This window comes from Peromyscus californicus, unplaced genomic scaffold (genome assembly GCF_007827085.1).
Source record: "Peromyscus californicus insignis strain IS unplaced genomic scaffold, ASM782708v3 Scaffold_8__1_contigs__length_139910024, whole genome shotgun sequence".
Taxonomy (NCBI): Eukaryota; Metazoa; Chordata; class Mammalia; order Rodentia; family Cricetidae; genus Peromyscus; species Peromyscus californicus.
Window position 1 is genome coordinate 402693 of NW_026294606.1, and position 22864 is coordinate 425556.

Below are 22864 nucleotides of genomic sequence, written 5' to 3' on the forward strand. Positions count from 1 at the left end.
CATAGTAGAAGAGAACTAATTCCTGCAAGTCGTCCTCTGACATTTACACACACAGTGTGTTACATACCCCTCAACACACAAAATAAATAAAATAAGAAAAAATATTAAAGTAGTCTATCTTTACTGAAGAATTATTCTGCTTATTTTAAAGTCCAGATTATTTTATTGACCACCAACTTGTTAATAATTAGAACATGGAAGAAGCTAAAACCTCACTTTTTTCTGTTTGTTTTAATATTTTCTTTTACTTTTAAGATATTTTTTCCTGTGCTGGAAAGATGACTCAATGATTAAGAGCACTAGCTGCTCTTCCAGAGGACCTGTGTTCAAAGCACACATATGGATTCTCGCAGCCACCCACAATTCCAGTTCCAAGGGATTAAATTCCCTATTCTGACCCCTTGAAGCACCAGCTACATGCATGTTACATAGATATATGTGCAGGAAAAGCACCCAAAAACATAAAATGAAATACAAATATTTTTCTTTATGTTACCAATAAAAAATAATCTCTCATCTCAAAGGAAATAAGAGATAGGTAGGGGAAAAGGCTTTTAGGAGACTAAAGATTGCCAGGATGATTTGGGCACTGGCACTGTATCTGCAGCATTCCAACTTTCTACAATTAATAGTAGAAATAGTCTTATAGAATCTTTAACAGAAGTATAACTTTGTTCTGGGAATTACAGATAATTCCTGTGCATCTCCATGATGTTTCTAAGAATTTCTCCTTAGGAACAATTCACTCACACTAAGTCTTTATGAAAATGGTTTAAGACATTGTCTTAGTCAGTGTTCTATTGCTGTAAAGAGACACTATGACCACGGCAACTCTTATAAGAGAAAGCATTTAGTTGGGGCTTGTTTACAGTTTCAAAGGTTCAGTCCTTTATCAGCATGGTGGTGATACACAGACATTGTAATGGATAAGGTGCTGGGAGTTCTACATCTGGAGCAGCAGGCAGCAGGAAGTGAAAAAGTCATTGAGCATGTCTTGGATCCTTGAAACCTCTAAGCCCACACCAAGTGACACATTTCCTCCAACAAGACCACATCTATTCCAGTGAGGCTTGTGGGAGGCCAGCTCTCACTTTTTCCCAGGATGCTCTTGAGGAGAGAGGGATAATATTTAAATAGAAAGATAGTGTGGAAAAGACAGACAGAAACACAGGGTAGCTTCAGGAGGATCGGGATCAATACCCACCAGCCCCTTCTGTCTCTTCAAAAGGGCTTTTTATAGGAATGACAAGGGGCTGGGCAAAAGACCTCCCCCTAGCACAGCCAAGTGCAGACCCTTCCAAACACCTGGTAACCACACACATAGTCAAGCCATCCTCTAATGCAGCCCTGCTGGAGAAAGCAAGCTCAGATCTCACTAGGAAACCTCTGTGGATCCCCACAGAGGCCACACATTCGAATCTCTCCTGTCCTGGCCGGCCAACAGGATCTTCAGCAGAACCCTAGAAGGGGGAATGGCAAATGAAAGGGACAAGAGACACAAAGAATTGACAGCAAGACAGTATTCTGATCAAGCTGCAAATTTTTATTTTTCTCAGGTGGGTTTTATAGTAAGCAGACCAGGAAACTTTCTTTGGGAAAAGATCAGGGGACTGTTGAGTTGCCAAGCAACCCAACCAAGCAACCTAACCACAAAACACTGTTACTAATGGTCACTGTAGCAGAAAGATAAGGAAATAAGTTATTTTCTAATAACTCAGGACTTGTCCAGGCATGACAAAAGTTTCTGGTTAGTGGCTCAATACTGGACAACAGAAACTTAACTCAGGCAGGCACTATGGCATGGCTCTTACTGTAACTGGAGTTTTCCTGCCTGGCCCACAGTCAGGGCAAATCTCTCTCACCTGCCAGTCCCACAGCACTCAGACCCAACCAAGTAAACAGAGACTTATATTGGTTACAAACTGTATGGCCGTGGCAGGCTTCTTGTTAACTGTTCTTACAGCTTAAATTAATCCATTTCCATTAATCTATACCTTGCCACATGGCTCGTGGCTTACCAGCATCTTCACATGCTGTTTGTCATCGTGGCGGCTGGCAATGTCTCTCTGACTCAGCCTTCCACTTCCCAGCTTTATTCTCCTCCTTGTCCCGCCTATACTTCCTGCCTAGCCAATGGCCAATCAGTGTTTTATTTATTGACCAATCAGCAACACATTTGCCATACAGACCATCCCACAGCATCTTACAATTGTCCTCGGCACTCTCCCAAGTAGTGCCACTCCCTGATGACTAAACAATTAAACATCTGAGCCTATGGCAGCCATTCTTATTCAAACCACCACAGACATCAAATCCTCAGTACCACCTGCTACTCACTCATACCAAGTGCCTACCAAAGTTTTTCACAACTCCATGAGATTTACCTGATGTTTTTCAAAAACTATAGTGGGGAGTCAGAGTATGGCATGCTATATCTCCACTTAGAGACACAAGTAAAATTAGAGGAGACCTATGGGCTCCCAGCAGTGAAGTTCTACATGAGCCTGTCAAGGGAGAAGACAATCTACCCCCAATCCTCCTGTGTATTGACTTGTCAAATATGCGTTAGGATTAGAATGACTTCAATTTCTACAGACACTTCACTTTTTTGTAGGGATTCCTCCAAAATCAGACCTGCCACAGTGATTAGATCTGCTTCCATAGGACTTCTACACTCTAAGCATAATATTGAACATCAAGTCCTGATGTCTTCCTTAACTCCTTTGTACCTTCTTGCATACCCATCATCTTCTCTTACATGGTATAGTTCATGAACTCATCTGGCTAATGCATGACTATGTACAGCATCAAAATATAGCTCCCAAAATATCAGAAGATTGAAAAGGGAAATAGTTAAATTTTAACATGATCTAATCATGTTCTTGATAATTATATGTTTTAGTAATTAGGGTTTTCAAATAGATATACCAAGTGAAGCAGGGTTTCAGCAAACCCTTGGTCATGAGACTTACTCATAAGTGGTCATTTTTGTTTTGGACAGTCACACAACTAATCCATGTATTTTTGTCATTAAAAAAGGTCAGGGGACTCAGAGAAACAAAAGTTTTAATCATTCTCCTTAGCATATGTTCTCTAGCTGAGCCTACAACCCAAATCTAACTATGGATATAAATTCTGTCAGACAATTAAATGCACACAAATGGAATAAACAATGACAAAACGGCAATCCATCTGACTTATGTTCCAACCTATAAAATTTATTGAAACAATACTGCTGACTTGAACAGTTTATTCTGGGCCATTCTAGGATGACAATATTGTTTGCCTTAAAGATGTTCAGAGTTAAAATTTATTCTTGCAAACTACAAACAAAAAGCAGTTTTATTGACTGAGGGGATATCTCATTTAGTTTAGTGTTTACCTTGTAAGCATGAAGACTGGAGTTCAATTTTCAGAACCAATGTAAAAAGCTGGGCATGGTATACCGTGCTTGTAATTTCAGTACTGAATAGGAAGAAATAGCACTCACTGACCAACCAGTCCAGTCTATTTGATGATTCCCAGGCCAACTAGAAAACTTGTGTTAAGAAAGGTAGACTGTGGGTGGCACTAAGGAAGTATATCTGAAGTTGCCATCTGCCTCATGCATAGATGCACAAATATGCACATGTGCATATGAATATATACATAGGCACACACAATTTCTAAAAAAGAAGTAGTTCTCTAAATATTCTATTTTATGAAATTGGAGAAAAATAACTCCCATACCTTTCCTTTGAATTTTCTTAAAATCCATGAATAAAGTCAGCCTAATCAGGATCAAAGAAAATTACATTTATATGAGGCTAATTTGGATTGCAATCCAAGAAGGCAATCTTAAAAATGCATTCCAAGGTTCTATTAAATAGCAATTGTATGTCCAGTGTTAAACCAAAGAAGGTTGGAAATCATTACTCCTTAGTGGAAATTATGATTGATGCTATTTTGTAAGAAAGAGTCTGGTTACAGTCACAGAGATCTCTGGGTAGTTTGGGGGAAAGGATTGTTGTTCAGAAGGTCAATAAAGGTTAATGATGTTCCAAGGACAATATGTGAGGGAATATGGGATTGGGCTTGCCTGCAGCCCAATTCAAATGTAGATAAATCTTAGGTAGATTAATGATGATCTCCTGAACTTACTTTAGCTTTTTGCACCAATATTACACAATTTGTGTTGTTTTCCTTGAGTTTTTGAAAATATTTTAGAATTAATATTTATGAAAGCAAGTGTAGAAAATTCAATGTAAAAACTGTATTTATGATAATAATATAGATGCATCCCATTTCCTTTACAAAATGTTTTTTGACACATTTCATTTGTTTAGTTGATTTGTCCCCAAAGATCAAAATGAGCTTTTTGTTACAGCAAAAGCTTGACCTTTGAAACTCTAATGAAAGGAACCACTAAGGCTGACATTCATCAAGTACCTTCTCCAAGGAGTTATACGCATTCTTAGCTTCAATGAATGGGTATTTCCTGTAGGTCAACATGTTACCTTGCTTATCTTTCTTTGGAGTTTAAACTGAAAGTTAAGAATTCCATATCTTGGTATGATATTTATATGCACAAAAGAAAATGTTCAATCACATACAATAAATTAACATTATATAAAAATATTTTCATGAAAATTTTTTCTCTCCTGTTTTGAATTTGAAGTATTATGATTTTTCATTTGCAAAATACTTAATGTTTTCCAATTATTTTTAATGAAGAGGAGTTACTGATTTATACTTTGCATTTATGTCTTTAAAATGTTCATTTAAAGCAAAGGATATTATTACTGAATTATTTTAAAGATATATTACAGTGTATTTTTTACCATATTACCTGGGTAAGTTATAACTAATATTTGCTGAATTTTAAGTTATTACAGTTAGAGTAATATTTCCTCCTTTAATTTTGACACTTAGTTCTGAAGAATAGTTGCCATGTGTTTGAACAGTACCATGAATCAACAGCATGTAGGATTGGGAGTCATAATTTCTCTAGAATACCTCCTAGGTCTTTAATACTGTGCTTCAAAATAATCATCCTTAACTTAAAAACAAAAGAAAACATGTACACAGATGGATTACACTCCTCACAGGTTACCAGATGATTTTCTATTGAAAGCGGTATCACATTCCCAATGTAACCTCCAATGTGTGGTGTGTGTATGTGTGTGTGTGTGTGCTCTCCTATGTATGAAAGGATGCCCATAAAGACCAGAAGAAGTGTCTACTCTATCTCTCTCCCACTTATTTCTTTGAGACAGGGTCTCTCATTGAACCTAGAGTTAGGTTGGTGGCCAGCAAGCCCCATTGATCCTCCCATCTCTGCCCTGTACAACGTTGGGGTTATAGGAATGTTCAGAGATGTCTGGATTTTTATTTAGCTCTGGGGATTTGAACTCTGGTCCTCATGCTTGGGCAGCAGCTATTCTTACCTGCTGAGCCATCTTCATTTTTAATAACTGACACTCTATTTTCTTTTTAACTAAAAATATAAATATATGACATATGTTTAGTAGCATCTAAAAATATTGAACACAAACTTATCTTAATTTGATAATTTCCTTCTACTGATTTCTTTCTATTTTCTCCTAAATTTGATCATTTACTTTCTTCCCTTTAATTTTAAATTTTTGATATTTATTTTATCTTATCAAATATAATGTCATACATATTAATGAAAACCATGTTGAATCATATAGTTCATGTATCTATAATTTAGAAGTGCAAGCCATTTGGACAGTAATTGAAATTATTGAGGTGTTCACTGCATTTCTGATAGATGGTATTCCCCTACAGCCATCTACGAACAGTCTTGTGAAGCCCACAGGCACAAAGGGAGACCTTCTGGGGTTTACTACATTGATGCAGATGGAAGTGGACCACTGGCACCATTCCTTGTGCACTGCAATATGACAGGTGTGTTAATAGTCTTCACATTTGTATAACACCTACAATGAAATCAGAATCAGAGTAGATTCAAAAATATACGTAGTTGACCTTATTATATTATATATTATATTGTATTATTTTTATTATATTATAATTGTGTAATGTTAAGTAGAAATACTGCATAAGTATTTGTTAATTTTTTGTAAATAAAATTTTACCTAGCAAAATCAAAAGCCATGCTAGGTAATCCATATTGCTCCTACACTTCTCACAATCACTTGTTCACAACTATCACCACAATAAATATGAAGCTTTGATTCTAATATTTATATTTTTACAGTTTAAATCAAAATACTAATTGCTAAAAGTACTAGAAAACGGCATGTAAATGGTAGAATTTATGTATACCTTAGAAAATTTAATGATCAGGTGGGCATGTAATTTTTTCAACATCAAGGAGATTTGAGTTTTTGATATTATAAACCACCTTTGGTTTAGATATTATTACAAATGAAGGCAGCTTGATTATGGAAGATTACATGATAATTAAATTTTTACAGATAATTGCTTTCACCCATCATTTTCGAGTATTTAGAAAGAAGAAATCTGAAATAAATAGTTCTCATTTAAGATGCTTAGAAAATGTTCTAAAGTTTCATAAATTGGCCAGTAACCAGATAAGTCATCAAAGACCAAGGGGGGAAACAGATAAATGAAAAGTACAAGAATACCAAAGAATATTAAAGCAAGGGAAATTTAGATGATTCAGAACCACCTGTGCAGAAATGTGCGGGAGATACTAATTATCACCAGATCTCCCTGATAAGACAGTCAAACAAAATAGAGACAAGTGCAGCTTTTCCCAGGAGCCATTTGTACCCCATCATCTTCAGGCAAGTCACTTCCATAAAGTGATCCTGGCAAAATCAAAGTACCCACAAACTCGAACCAAGAAGAATGTAGAACATCACAATTTAAAGATGAAGAAGCTAGAGACTGCACTGCTTATAGCTAATAAAAGAACGTCAAGACATACAAATAAAGCAATAGCAACTTTAAAAGGTCAACAGTCAAAATACTGTTTCAGAAACTTGAAAATGGATACTTGGTGAGAGTTTGCAAAAACCAGTGTCTTCTGTTAGGCATGCCAAAGAACTTGGAAATTATAATGATGTTTTACCCAGATTTAGGCTGAACAAAATGAAAAGTTACTCTTCCTGGATCCATCAGAGAAATGAAGTCACAGAGAAAACCATTGACCATCAAATTAGAGAGACAAATAGGTAGATCAAGACAGAAACTTGGCTGAACAGATAACCAAGAGCAGGAGCCTCCATGGAAACAAGTGCCAGGGTAGATACCAAAGTGCAAGTGGAGGAACACTCCTGGAGACTCAGAGGGGACAAGTCTAAGAGTTAAAATATCAGGGGAGACCCCATCATTGTGAAATTTTTTCTGTTATGTGTTTGACCAGCTTCTCATAGTACATAATAGAGAAAAAAAGTCTCTTAATGCTTCTAGAAGAGGAAGAGATTGCTAAGAACCACTTTGAAGACACCAGAATATGTTGTACTTCCCCACAATATCGATGCTTCTTTATAGTCCTTCCTAGTTCCAAAATTCTTAATGTTTATCAAAAGAATTTGTGGCTCATTGGGGAAAAATTCCTACCCTTTCTGATCATGCTTACTATGGTATCAACAACAGTAATGATTTAAGTGAAATTTTGTAAATAATGATCCACATCTCATATGTTCCCAGATTACCATTTTATTCTTTAGAAAAGCAGTTTTACAGCTACAGTCCCAATCCTCCCCTTCTCTGTTCCAAGGATGTTTTCATTATTACATTTAAACCATACAAATTTATTAAACTGACCGACAGTTAAATGAACTCCTCAAGACCACCAAACCATGACCATGGCCAATAAACAAACAAACAATCAAATAAATAAATACATAAATAAATAAATAAAATTATGCATGACTACCTTCACTGCCCAATTTATCTTCTTTATAAATGATTTATTTGATAGGAGAAACTTGATAATGATGGGTGGATAGCTCACAAAAAGTCATTTCAGTTTTTAAAAATTATAAAATTAAAATAAATATATTTAGAACATATATGTGTTTATGTGGATACAGGCGCATTTGTGTGTATAGGTGCATATGCACATGAATACACACTGTAAACAGAGGCTTTTCTGTCCTGCCCTGTCCAGTGGCCACTTGTGAATAATCACTCAGAGGCTTAATATTTATTACAAACTGCTTGGCCAAACATCTCAGGCTTATTAATTAGTGCTTATTACTTAAATTAACCCATTCTATTAATCTATGTATTGCCACATGGCTATGGCGTTATCAGTCTGCTGGCATCTTGCTCCTTGGGCAGATGGCTGGTTTCTCCCCTGGTTCTACCCTTCTTTTCCCTGTATCTCTGCTTGGATTTCCCCCCTGGTTCTGTCCTGCCTTGCCATAGGCCAAAGCAGCTTTATTTATTAACCAATGAGAGCCACACATTTTCACAGCATACAGAAAGACATTCCACAGCAGAAGACCTTGGGTTTTGTTCCCCTGGCATAATCCAGTTCTGTTCTGTTAGGAATAATAAGACTCTTAAACTTGTCTCATGAATCTTTGACAATCAAGCTATTAAAATTCCTGAGATGTAGGCCTAGAGTGATAGCTCAGTTAGTAAAATAACCTGAGTTCAGAACCTAGCACCAGTAGCTCCAGTGCAGTGGGAGGGGGGAACACACACACACACACACACACACACACACACACACACACACACTCCAGATGGGTCTTCCTTAAATTTATCTAATGAGAACAATAGACACACAAATAAGGAAAATGCCATTTAAAAAAAAGAAAGTAAAGTATCCATACATTCTTGTGTTATAAACATAGTTTTAAGAGCTAGAAATCCATGCTTACATTATATGCCTTTAGATGTGACATCATGAAAGTTTAATCATCAATTCTGATATTTTTTCCTAAGGACTAAGTTCTACCTATACATTGCTACACAAATCCAACTCAAAAAGTTACCAGAAACTCACATGAACGCAAATGCCATTTTCAAAGTTAACTCACATTAGACATGCCTTTGGTCTGTGCTTTTTGCACATTCTTGCAGCCCATTGACATCTCTCTACCTGGTTTCCTCTCAGCAGATACAACATTAACTGTGGTTCAGCACAGAGGGGCCTGATGCAATGACAGTCAGAGGTGGCCCAGAAGGACGAATGCATTCTGCAACCTTCTCCTATGCTGCCAATGCAGTACAGCTTCATTGTTGCAGAGCACTGTGAGCAGCGGGTGACTCTACAATGCAGAACCTCAGGGCTCTCAGATACAGGAGGTAAGGGTCCAGTGGGATGCAGAAAGGGCATGTAGGGCAAAGGCACAGCTCTGCAGTGTAGCTGGAGAGCGTCTTTCCAGGTCCTGCTGAGCCCCAGCAGTTCAACAGCCCACTTATAAAATAAACACACAGATGCTTATATTATTTACAAACTGTATGGCCATGGCAGGCTTCTTGCTAACTGTTCTTATATCTTAAATGAACCCATTTCTATAAATCTATACCTTGCCACATGGCTTGTGGCTTACCGGCATCTTCACACTCTGCTTGTCATGGCGGCGGCTGGCAGTGTCTCCTTCCTCCTTCCTGTTCTCTCAATTCTCCTCTCTGTTAGTCCCACCTATACTTCCTGCCTGGCCACTGGCCAATGATTGTTTTATTTATTGACCAATTAGAGCACACATTTGACATACAGACAATCCCACAGCACTGCAGCCTGTAGAATGCAGTGCATTTCCAAGAAAAAAAGGACCAAGGTTGTTTACTAAGAGCTTACTCAAATCCTTGCCTAATTCCAAATCAGGCTTTGATTAGACTGCAGTAAAGGGCACCCCTGACATTTTAACAAATGTTCAGTATTCATGTGCACAACTAATAGCATGCTATTTTTTAACATAAGGAAAATTTGTGTTAACAGTAGTGTTAGCTTTCTGTTTACAATTAAGGAAAAATGCTAAATAGTGTGTGCATGGCCTAGTAGTTCTTGGAGACCAACTGCAACACATAATGCCTCTTTTTTCCAAGATAAAGTTTTTTTCCCCTTTTATTGAAAATAGATTTTCTCATGCAATATATGATTACAGTTTCACTTCTCTCTGTTCCTCCCAGTTCCTGCCCTCCAGATCCATCCCTTTCTGTCTCTCATTAGAAAAGAACAGACTTCTAAAAGACAATAATCCATTGTTTTTATCTAAGTTGTTCTATTTACCAATAAAGACTCCAGAGTCAGTCAAATGTTGGAGTGAAAAACAGCTAAATCAAAGAGGCCAAGAAGCAACCTGTTGACATCCCTTTTTAGCTGGAGACCCAGCAAGAAAGCATCTCTCCACCCATCCCAAACCAAAAAAAAAAAAAAAAAGTGAATCTCTAAGTCCCTCCTATTCCTTCCTGTGTATCTCTTTATCTGTATTCCTGGCTTCTCAGTCCTCACTAAGGAAAATTCCTGCCAAGTAGTTGCTGGCTCCACCCCTGATCCAAGGTTAATTTTATTAACACAGTCTACGAGTTTCACAGTGCAATTGAATATCCTGCAACATTTTCCCCTTTTTGTCTAAATAAAGAGAGGTTTAACTCTAACACAGTAAAACTATATACAATAAGAACAATTATTAGGTAAGAATTACATTCACAATGTCCAGTCCATTTGTTTTTGGCAAATTCGGAGAAAATACTCTATTATTTATCCTATCTTGGTAAGCCCAAAGTTTTATACCTAAACCACTTTCTGTCATAACTTGTATTACTAGCCTAAAAATACCCTTTTAGGCCTTAAAACATTCTCTTAGATAAACAATTTAAGTTTTTATGTCTCTCAACCTTATAAACTTTATATCACTTTTGTAAGTTTCTTTTCTGAATTTTGGAACAAAGAAAATGGTATAACTTCAACCCCCATCAGAGACCCAAAAAGAATAAAATACTACCTGAGTAAACAGGAAGAACAGGAAGTGCAGAGCAAACAACTTCCAAAACTATAGAAATGACAGAGACAGCTGGTTACCTGGACAGTCATACAAGATTCCTCTGCAATATTGGAGCATCTATCTTTGGCCTGCAGGCCTAGAATATCTGACAGGCTTTTCTGTGAAGCAATAGTTTTGAAGGACTAGTCTATCTTGTCTTTGCAAAATTCAGCAGTCGACTTCCTTTGCATCCCTCTTGTCCAGTTTTGACAGTGAACTGTCAGTAGTCAAGGCAAAGGAAGTTTCTTGCCTGGTAACTAGTTTTGCCACAAAGAAGTCAAACTTCATATGGAGGTTCTTAGATGGTCATCATCCTTTTTTGAAGTAGATTGGTGTGGTGGTATTGTGTTCCCCAAAATATCGTGCATCCTATTAAACTTATCTGGGGTCAGAGAAATAACAGCCACTACATACAGAGGCTAGAAAATGGTGGCACGCACACCTTTAATCCTAGCATTCCAGAGGCAGAGATTCACCTGGATCTCTGAGTTCAAGGCCACACTGGAAACAGCCAGGCATGGTGACTCATGCCTTTAATCCCAGGAAGTGAGTCTTTAATCCAAGGGAGTTATGGCAGAAAGCAGAAAGGTATATAAGGCATGAAGACCAGAAACTAGAAGCTTTCAGCCTGGTTAAGCTTCAGGCTTTCGAGAAGCAGTTCAGCTGAGATCCATTTGGCTGAGGACTCAGAAGCTTCCAGTCTGAGGAAACAGGATCAGCTGAGGAACTGACAAGTTGAGGTGGCTGTGGCTTGTTCTACTTCTCTGATCTTCCAGCTTTAACCCAGTACCTGGCCCTGGGTTTGTTTTTATTAATAATAACTTTTAAGATTCATGCTATAGATTGGTACTGCCAGGAGCAGATGTGTCTTACTGTCATGAAAAGCCTTAGGTTATTAAAACATCTTAAATGCCATATTCGGTAGATCTCTGAAGTATGTGAAGACCAACTATATATATCTAAAATAAATGAGGATAAATAAAGCTTATTTCTGTCTACATTTAAACCCTAACTACAAGTATGTTACCTTAATTATCTTAAACAGTTTGTAATAGTGGCTTTTCAAGGACTAGAACTTTACACTAAAATTTAAAATGAGTTGAATAGGTACAATACCTTACAGTATGTTGTAACAAAAGTGATCTTAAATTTGTTTCAATATGCAAAAAAATCCACACCATTGTAAAACATTTGAGACTAGTAGCTGTTTTTTAGTCTAAAAATAGATTCAATAATCTACCCTTTTATCCTACCATACCTATATCCCCCCTTGTTTCTTTTAGAAAGAGATATGTGAATCTAACCTGCTTTGAAAAGTTTTCTCCCTGACCATGATTAGTAACAACTTGCAACTAACCTCCTAAACAATGACAAACATCTATAATCCACCAAATGATCAAAAAACACCCACTTTACCTCTTGGGTATATGGGCATCCTGTTTTTAAAATTGCTTCCTGCTGTCTGGAGGCCATTGCATCTTTAGGGGATTCTGAGAAAATTGGTATAATGGTCAAGTCCTAGGAAAGCTAGCTGTATCATTTGTTGTCTAATCTCTGTGTAATGGGAAAGTGCAGGGATCATCTGAAGCACTGGCTGGAGTAGTCTATGAGGCAGGACCTTCTTAGCTAACCATTTTGAAGTTGTCCTGAGTAGTTTGTAGTCTGAAGCTGATCTTTGAGTGGTGTTTGTCAGCTTAGTAGTGTCATCACAATCCAAGTGGATTCATCACTGCAGGGACCCATTGTCTTCTTGGAGACCTCAAAGGTCACTGCCAGGAATGGTCATTGTTCACTGCAAAAAAAATTTAAACATTTAAAATGTCATATTCAGCAGATCTCTGAGAGGTTAAAGGACCACAATCTATTAAATACATCTAGGCATACAAACTTAGTTCTACTTACCTGCTTCAGACTCATACCTGAAAACTCATACAAAGAAGCTAGATGAAGTTTATTTCTATAATAGTTAGTACTCTATTATGACCACTAATACCATGACAGAAAGTTAGATAGATGATAGACAGACAGACAGACAGACAAGCAGACAGACAGACAGACAAGCAGACAGACAGATAGATAGATAGATAGATAGATAGATAGATAGATAGATAGATAGATAGACATTATAAATTTTGAGATAATATTTATATTTTAAGAAAAGTTTTTAAGAGTCAATAAAAAACCAAGGGATTATGAGATTAGTGACAATAGAATAGACTCTTAATTTTGGTTTTCTTCTGTCCCATACCAGATGGCTCTTCTGACATGAGACAGATATTTTGAATTTTCCTTTAACAAGTATGCTTGAGTGTAGAGAAGGAGGAAGCCATGCTCCAACTCCAAAGTTAGCTTTGATTTTTAATTGAATTGGTACCACAAACAGACCTTCTGCCTTTTATTTTTGTACAGAACAGCAAAAACAAGCTTTTGGTAAGATTTATGAAATTCTATCATTGGAGGTATGCTATACCATTAAGCCAATTTACTCTTTCTTGGGACATTTTTGCTTCATGATTCATCCTTCTTCATATGTCTCATTCGTCCAGTGATCCTTAAATTCCTTAGCTGTATATTTTTATTCTCTTGAAAATACAAAACAGAACCATGCTCCAACCCTAACTTTGGGGAGTTCCTTTTTTAGCAGGTTATATCTTTGTTAAGGCAAAACATTTTTTGGCAACAAAAAACGTATTATCTTTTAATAGTATTTTTTTATATACCTGATCAAATGAAAGGCATTTGTTAGTCTTATGAGTTAGTTTGGATTGAATGACCAAGCTGTTTGGTGAACTATCTCCTTTCCTAATTAAGAGGTCTCTCCTGTTTAAATCTAGTCTTTATCAACCTTGATAGTATCCATAGCTTTTCTTTTCCAGTGGAGACAAAAGCAAAACTTCTTCCACAACATAACACATATCCTAGCTTCCATTATGAGGTCAGCATATCTTTAAAATGTAAAGGCTGAACTAATTCAGCAGGTTTTTTTTCTATTATCCAATGTCTCTCCACAGCTGTTGTTCTTTTCTCACTAGCATTTAAAAAATTTAAAGTTAATAAAGCATTGTGTAATCTATATCTGGTGTCTTTATTACCCCTTTCTGTTTATTAACCATATCTTTTAAAGTGTGATTAGATCTTTCTACAACTGCTTGTCATGTAGGATTATGTGATATATCTATATTATGCTTTATGTTGTAATATGCAAACAAAAGTTTCATTTTATCCAAAACATATGCTGGAGCAATGTCAGTATTAATTTGGACAGGTGTTCCCATAATGGCCATAACTTCTAATAAATGTGTAATTACAGAATCAGCCTTTTCAGAACTTAAAACAATTTTCTATTGAAATCTTGAATATGTGTCTATGGAATGGTACACATACTTTAATTTTCCAAACTCTGCATAATGGAACACATCTATTTGCCAAATTTCATTTCTTTGAGTGCCCTTTTGGTTACTTCCTGCAGGTAATGGAGTTTGGTTATACAAATAACAAGTAGGGTGCTTCCTTATAATTTTCTTGGCTTACTGCCAAGTGATAGAAAAATCTTTCTTCAAATCTTTGCTATTAACATGCTTCTTATGAAATTCTGATGCTTCTAGCATATTCCTACTGATAGCTGATAAATTTTATCATGACCTTGTACTAGAGGGCCCTGCAGATCTGTATGGAACTGATAGGTGTTATATACAGATTTCTAATTATTTGTTGTAATTGAATAAATGACAAAGTTATATCTGAATCATCTGGAATAAGTTCAATGATCTCTATATGAAAACAACTCTTTTTTAATATTAAGATTCAGTAACTATATTAAGAGGTTCTGGAAAACCTAATAAGATTAAAAAAGCACATAATTCTGATTTTTGAACTGAATCTTAAGGGCTTTGAGCCACTTTACTTATTTTCCCTGACTTATCTGACTTTCTTGCATCAGTATAGAATGCAGGGGCTCCAGAAATTAGTGTTCTTCTAACTATGTGAAGGATAATTCAATTAGTTCTTTTTATATACTAAAGTCTCTTGCTTTTGGGATATTTGCTGCTAATCTATCCCTAGAAATTATTGCAAGATCTTTGCCAATGTTCATTTTCTGCCCATAAAGAGGCAATTTCAGCATTAGCAAAGAGTAACACAATTTCAGCTGGGTCTACTCCTGCTAACTGGTGAAGTCTCATTTTTCCTTGATAATCAAGTCAGAAACCTTTCTAGATAGAGCTTTAACTTTTTTGTTCTGTGTGCTAAAAATATCCATTCTAAAATATTTTCTTCTCTATGTATAAGAATTCCTGTGAGAGGATGTATAAAGGTAAAATAACCAGAATACAATCAAGCTCCATATCCAAGCAATCCATATTTGCATCCTCTAATTTCTTTTCTACTGGAGCCAATTCTCTCTCAGCCTCAGCTGATAGTTTTCTTGGAATGTTTAATTCCCTATCACTGTGTAAGGTTTGAAATTAATTACTTAGTTCTTGGGTAGTTAATTCAATTGTGGGTCTTGGCCAGTTAATATTTCCCAGCAATTTTTGAAAATCATTAAGAGTTTGTAATTGCTGGGTAGCAGTGGCACGTGGCTTTAATTCCAGCCCTTGGGAGGCAGAGTCAGGCAGATCTCTGTGAGTTTGAGGCCAGCCTGTTCTACAGAGTGAGATCCAGGACAGGCACAAAAACTACACAGAGAAACCCTGTCTTGAACCCTCCCCCCCAAAAAAAAGAGTTTGTGATTGATCTCTCCTTATTTGTACTTTCTGTGATTGAATCTTTTGTAAACCTACCTTTTATCCTGGGTAACTAATAGAATCTCATCTTGGTATTTTTTAGGAACAATTTATATCCAACAAGACAAAACTTTCTTTACTTCATCAAACATTTTTTCTAAGGTATCTGCATTTGAATCAGCCAGTAAGATATCATCCATATAAGGATAAATTATATTTTGAGGAAGCTGTTTACAAATTATTTCTAATGGCTGTTGTATAAAATATTGACACAAAGTGGAACTGTTTAACATTCCTTGTAGCAAGACCTTCCACTGGCATCTTCTGATAGATTGAGAATTATTATAAGGGGCACCATGAAGGCAAATCTTTCTCTATTCTGTTTCTGTAAAGGTATAGTAAAAAAGCAGTCTTTCAAATTAATTACTGTAATAGACCATCTTTTTCATAATAAAGAAGGCAAGGATATTCCAAGTTGTAAAAAGCCCATTGACAGGATCTCATTATTAACAGTTCTCCATTTTCCAGATTTCTTTTTAATGACAAATATAGGAGAATTCCAAGGACTGACTCTTCACCATGTTTAGCAAGTAGCTGCTCCTATATCAGCTGTTCCAGTGCCTATAATTCTTCTGATGTTAAAAGCTATTGTTCCACCAACACAGATTTGTCAGTTAACCATATTAAAGGTAGGGCTGTTGGTACCTTTGAAAGACCAACAGCTGTTTTGCCCTGCTTATGTACAACCTGAATGGTCTATGACTGTTCTTGATAATACCTTTTAATATTTCTCTCAGAAGCATTCTTTATTTTATGGTTTGTTTCTGAGATTGGAGGAATATTAATCTGTGTTTTCCTTTGTTTGTAACAAATCACATCCTCATAAATTCATTGCTATGTTAAACACATATGACTTTAATTTTCCTGTCATTCTGGCCCTATACATTTGACCCACTTTGTGCTTTGTTTTACCTGGGATAAAGTTACAATCTCTAGAAGCCGAATATTTACCTCCTAAAGAGGCCAATCTGGATGCCAAGATTTTGGTAAAATTGTTGTTACATCTGCACCTGTGTCTACAAGACCTTCAATTACAATGCCATTTGTTTGTATTTTTAGCTTTGGTCTTTGATCATTTATAGAAGTTTGCCAAAATACTTGTTTTCTGGTCTCACCTGAATTTTTTTGTTTTATATACTGAAGCTGTTCTGTCTTTGATCACATCCAGAGCAGTATGGTCTTAATAGCAGGCATTAAGTCTTTTAATCTGTGGATGAGTTTCTCCAATGCTAACATGGAATGATTGAACAAAATTTGATATTGGGGCCTGTGAGAGGCCCCCTAGGACATTTCCTAACCAAAAAGGGTTACCTGGCCTGTCCCTCATTTACCTGCATTCATTAGTCCAATGCCAGCCTTTGCCATACCTTCTGTGTACTTTAGAAGGCTGAGGTCTTCTGTTTGGATTATCTCCAGAAAAAAAACATTGTTTCTGGGAATGCTTTGTCTACAACCCTTTTCAAATGACCTTGGTTACCACAATTAAAATGTCTGACATTTTCATTTTTCTTAAAATTTTTAGTAATCACTTCTCCTACAAAGTAACATTATAAATGTGAGATCCAATATCAGCTGTATTGATAAATCCATTCATCTCTTGGTGTTGATCTTGCCATTGAAAGCCTAATCATTCTTTTGCATTCTGAATTAGCATTTTTCACAAGCCAAAGATTCAATTAATATTTGTCTGACTTTTGAGTCTGATCCTAGTCTATTTACAGTTAAATTCAATCTTTGCAAAAAAAAAATCAGTGAAGGCTGTTGTGTGATGTTTTGTTTGTGTTCTGACAAAGTTTGCCTAGAGGTCAGAGAGCAGAGGTAGCCACTAGTTAACCATAGAAGTTGGGTGGTGGTAGTGGCTCATGCCTTTAATCCCAGCACTCAGGAGGTGGGAAAAGGAAGTGATAAGGCAGAGTGGATATAGGATCTCAGCTCTCTTGGTCTGAGGATCCAGAGAGGTAAGAAGTCATTGGTGTCTTGCTCCTCTGCTTCTCTGATCTCTCAGGTTATTACCCCAATATATGACTCCTGTTTTTTATTGATAACATTAATTAGACTTATGCTTCGGAAAGTTTCTTTCGAGTCTTGTAAAATTTTAATGAATGACCCAGACCTCTTTCCTGATTCTTCAACCTTGCCCCAAGCATTCAAAGCTGCTCAACAACATAGGGTCAAGGTGTGATCATCAAATTAAAACTGTCTATGCAAACCTGCACACTGGCCTTTACCAAGAAACTAGTCTTGGGAACTAGCAATACCTCTAGCCCTATTTAATTGTTCTATGGCCCTAGCTTCCTCTTTTCACCATGTTCACCATTGTAAGTCAGGACAGATTTTGAATATTGCTGTAGCTATATCTTTCCAGTCTTAGAGGATAATTCTGTTCTGAGTTGCCCACAAATCAACATCTGTTTCACATAATGTGAATGTATACCATGAAACAATCACTTCCTTAAATCTCCTCAAATCTAATATTTCTATAAAATTCCATTTAACTTCTGCATAACCTTAAGGGTGTTTATTGTCTGCTGCCCATTCTTGCATAGTAACTGGAGAAACTAAGGTTGGTTTTCTAATAACCTTGGGCCACCTCTTTTCAGTTTCTGTATGTGATGGTGCAATAGGTTCTTATCTAATTTCTTCAATGTCTGAGGTTTTTTTTATTAATAAATCTTTCTAAGGCTTGTATCTTATTAGTCAACTTTTTTAATGTGGCACAAAAAACCCACTATGACTATTATTAATAAAATATTTATTACCAGACAGTTAATACTTATAATTGATATTATGGTATTATATCAGTTTCAGTTGTTTATCTTTCCATTTTCTGCTTCTATTTTCAAGCTATCTAAAATAGCACTGTAAAAAGTCCTAGCTCCCAGTATTGTGATGTTTCCCATCTTTAATGTTGGAGAGATTCAATATTACTTAACGCTCTCCTTAAGGACTTCCAGGTTTCACAAATTCTGTTGACTTTTCAGTTTGTCCACTGCTGTGGTGGCAGTGACAATGGGACTGTGCACAGTAGCCAGCTGCAGTTGTGGGAGCACTTGGGGCTGTACGACTGCACATGTGGAGGAGTGGTGCTGGCAGAAGTCACCACACTGGCTAGAGTGATCTCATGCCACATGTTGAACTCCAAATGTTGTTTTAATCTAAGTTTACCATTCACCAATAAAGACACAGGAGTCAGATGTTGGGGTGAAATCCTGCTAGATCAAAGAAGCCAAAAATCAACCAGCTGACCTTCCTTTTTGGCTGGAGACCCAGCAAGAGAGTCTCATTCCCTCGATTTTACCCATATGCCCACCATCAGGAAAGTTAAATATCTCCTCATGATGGTGGACTCATTTTCAAATTGGGTGGAGACATATCTGGTTTCTAATAAGCAGGCTCAGACAGTTGCAGACCTCCTTCTCTGAGAAATTATTCCTCAGTTTGGGGTTCCTGCTTCTCTTTAGTCTGACAATGGCCTGGAGTTCACCTCTCAGATTTCTCAGACACTAGCTAAAGCTCTTAACATTCCTTGGCATTTTCATATCCCTCTATTATCTCAGTATCTGACACTATGGCATATCCCACTTTACGGGTCCCTTCATATAAAAAGGAGCTGCCATCTGTGTACCAGGTATAAGTAGCCTGAGGCAATGTGCCCTCCTATATGTGTGAAGGGCGAGGTAACAGTTCCTCTAAGGTTTCAGTACAGGAATGAGAAGAATAGTCAGCATTAGGTTGAGGGAGGAGCTTGAAATATTAAGAGGTGGACAAGTCCAGAAAGTAAGTGTGGCATCCTCTAGTAATGCCACCTGGAGAGAAAGAACCTGGGAAGAAGGTAAAGTTCGTAAGCCTTTATAAGTTAAGAGATGGGACAGATTATGGTGAGATAAGGCAGTAATGGGTGACCCAAAGCTTAGCTTCTTTGATTCCCAAATAAGGAGCTCTGCAGCTGCTAAGGCACAGATGCAAGGTGCCCAGCCCTGACTGATAAGGTCTAGCTTCTTTGACAGATAGGCTACAGGTGCAAAGGAGGGTCCCAGCTGATGCCCTAGAGTTCCCAGGGCAAATCCCTCCTTCTCTGCTACATAGAGGGAGAAGGGATGAGTTAAGTCTGGAAGATGAAGCGCTGGGGCCTGAAGAAGAGCCTGTTGGAGCTTTTGGAAAGGTTTAGTGACAGGATGGAGGAGGGGCTCATGTGGCAAGCCCTGAACTGCCTTGTATAAGAGGCAAGCAAGGAGAGATAAAGATGGAACCCAAGACTATAGGAAGCCAGCTATTCCTAGGAAAGACAGAATCTCCTGTTTAGTAGAAGGGACTGATTGGATGTTTTCTGTCTACAGTAATAGCCTTATGGGTTGGAGTAATAGTTAGACCCAAATAGGTGACCTGGGATGTTGACAGCTGAACTTTAGAAGGAGATACCCTGTAACCTCGGCTGGATAAAAAATTTAGGAGAGCAGAGGTGTTAGTTTGGCTAACCTGTAAGGATGGACTACAGAGTAAAATATCATCTACATACTGTATTAGTTTAGAGCCAGGGAGAGACAGAGAAAGCAGGTCAGAGGCCAGAGCCTGACCAAATAGGTGTGGACTGTCTCTGAATCCCTGTGGCAGAACAGTCCAGGTCAGCTGTGTGGACAGGTGAGTGTCAGGGTCAGTCCAGGTAAAAGCAAAGATATTTTGAGACCAAGGACTGAGAGGAATAGAAAAGAAGGCATCTTTGAGATCTAAAACTGAGAAGTGAGAGGTTCCTGAAGGGATAGTGGACAGGAGAGTATAAGGGTTAGGCACTACAGGATGGAGGGGGACCACTGCAGAGTTAATGAGCTGGAGGTCTTGAACCAGGCGGTAGGTTCCATTAGACTTTTTAACTGCAAGTATGGGAGTGTTAAAAGGTGAAGAGGTTAGGCAGAGCAGCTTTTTCCTGAAAAGGTCAGAAATGATAGGCTTAAGTCCTCTTAGGCTCTGGAGTGAGAGAGGGTACTGAGCTTGGGTGATATATCTGGTAGGTAATAGGCTGATGGTGTCTAGCGATAGAAGGGTTTTGGGTATCCCAGACTTTTGGGTCTACCTGAGATGCTGGCAAGGGAAAAGAATTGTTAGAGTCAGTAGAGTGAGTGGCTAGGAGAAGGAGGAGGGGAGCTGCTGGCACGTCTGGGGTGAGGCGAATGTGTAGAGTGAAAGAAATGGATGCTCCTACCGTAGCTAGAAGATCCCTCCCCATTAAAGGTACAGGGCAGCTTGGCACCACTAAGAATGTGTGTGTGGGAGGGATGTCTCTGAAAATGCAGTTAAGTGGTGGTGTCTGATGAGGTAGGTAAGGCTGTCCCCCAACCCTGACAATAGGGAGACAAGAAGGAGAGGTAAGCCCCCAAAACTCTCTCAGGACAGGTTAGGTAGCTCTGGTGTCCAAAAGGAATGAGATGGGGTGCCCATTTACTTTTATTACTACCCTTGGTTCCCTGTGTGAGATGGGAGTGGCTGGGGCGGAAACCAGGCAGCATCAGTTGTCAATGTAGGCCAAGACTAGAAAGTCAGCTGGAGGGTGGTCTTCGTCTGGTGTTCCTATGTCGCTTGGGACATTAGGACAGTTAGCTGACCAGTGACCCTTTTGGCAACATTTTGGACAAGGCCCTGTTGGTGCCCTTCGTGGGGTGGTAGTGCAAGCCCGGGCCCAATGGCCTTCTTTCTCGCACTTGAAACAGGGACCAAACGGCTTTCGGGGAGCCAGTCAGATAGTGTTTGCCAGCATCTGGCAGTTCCTTTTTTGGGCCTTCTCATCTCTCCCATGGTACACCTTAAATGCTATCACCAGCACATCTGCCTGTGGGGTCAGAGGGCCATTCTCTAAATGTTTAAGTTTATCCCTAAGGTGGGGGAAGCTCTGTGAGACAAAGTGGGTCATTAGGAGCTGCCTGCCCTCAGAGCTCTCCAGGTCTAAACTAGTGAACTGAAGTAAAGCCTTGGTGAGCCGCTCTAAGAAGTGAGGCAGATTTTCATCCTTATCTTGAATTATCATTTTTAGTTTTTCATAGTTTACTGGTTTTAGGGCAGCCTTACAGAGGCCTGTCAGGAGACAGGTAATAAACCTATCTCTGGCTAGAGAGCCACCCTGGGTGTTATAGTCCCAGTGTGGTTCTTAGTCAGGAACCACCTCGGCTACTGGAGGATGTGAGGGGTTAGTCTGGTGAACCTCATCTGCATGAGTTCTAGCCTGTTCCCATACCTGCCTGTGCTCCTCAGGAAGTAAATTATTAGAAAGTATCATGTATATATTATGAAAAGTGAGACTATAAGATTGAGTTATATATTGAAACTCTTTAATAAAGGAAGCAGAATTAGAAGTATAAGAACCCAGCTTAGTTTCTATCTGAGAGAGTTCTGCAAGAGAGAATGGAACATAAATTTTAATCAGTCCATCCACACCAGCCACCTCTCACAAAGGAAGAATAGTGGACGGGTTTGGATGGCTGGAATCAGGCACTTTAGCAGTTCGGGAATGAGTAGTAGGAGGATTGAAAGTTGGGCCTTTGGAAACAGCCATTGCCAAGGAAAAAACAGCTGTTGCCAAGGAAGAATCAGTTTTAGAGGAAGAAGAATCCGGAAGAGGAGCTGAAGGAGCAGTCACCCTAGGAGTAGGGGTGTGTAGCTAGAGTTTTCCTGTGCCTGGCCCACCGTCAGGACAAATCTCTCTCACCTGCCAGTCCCACAGCCGCTCAAACCCGACCAAGTAAACACAGAGACTTATATTGGTTACAAACTGTATGGCCGTGGCAGGCTTCTTGCCAACTGTTCTTACAGCTTAAATTAATCCATTTCCATTAATCTATACCTTGCCACATGGCTTGTGGCTTACCAGCATCTTCACATGCTGTTTGTCATCGTGGCAGCTGGTAATGTCTCTCTGACTCAGCCTTCCACTTCCCAGCTTTATTCTCCTCCTTGTCCTGCCTACACTTCCTGCCTAGCCAATGGCCAATCAGTGTTTTATTTATTGACTAATCAGCAACACATTTGCCATACAGAACATCCCATAGCACTTCCCCCCCCCCTTTTTTTTTTCAAAAAGGAAGGTTTTAACCTTAACAAAGTAAAATTACATATAATTTGGGAATTTGGGCATAGCTTCTCTTACTACTTCCTGCT

The 22864-nt window shown here is 38.2% G+C and overlaps 1 protein-coding gene across 1 annotated transcript in view; it reads left to right on the top strand.

Annotated features, from left to right (window-relative positions):
• The window catches only part of LOC128103696 (contactin-associated protein-like 3), a 168893-nt gene that overhangs the window by 98683 nt on the left and 47346 nt on the right, over nucleotides 1-22864 (top strand). Inside the window, 4 exon segments of the mRNA XM_052728274.1 lie at nucleotides 5791-5910; nucleotides 9068-9093; nucleotides 9095-9186; nucleotides 9188-9255. Coding sequence (XP_052584234.1) covers nucleotides 5791-5910; nucleotides 9068-9093; nucleotides 9095-9186; nucleotides 9188-9255 — 306 coding nt within the window.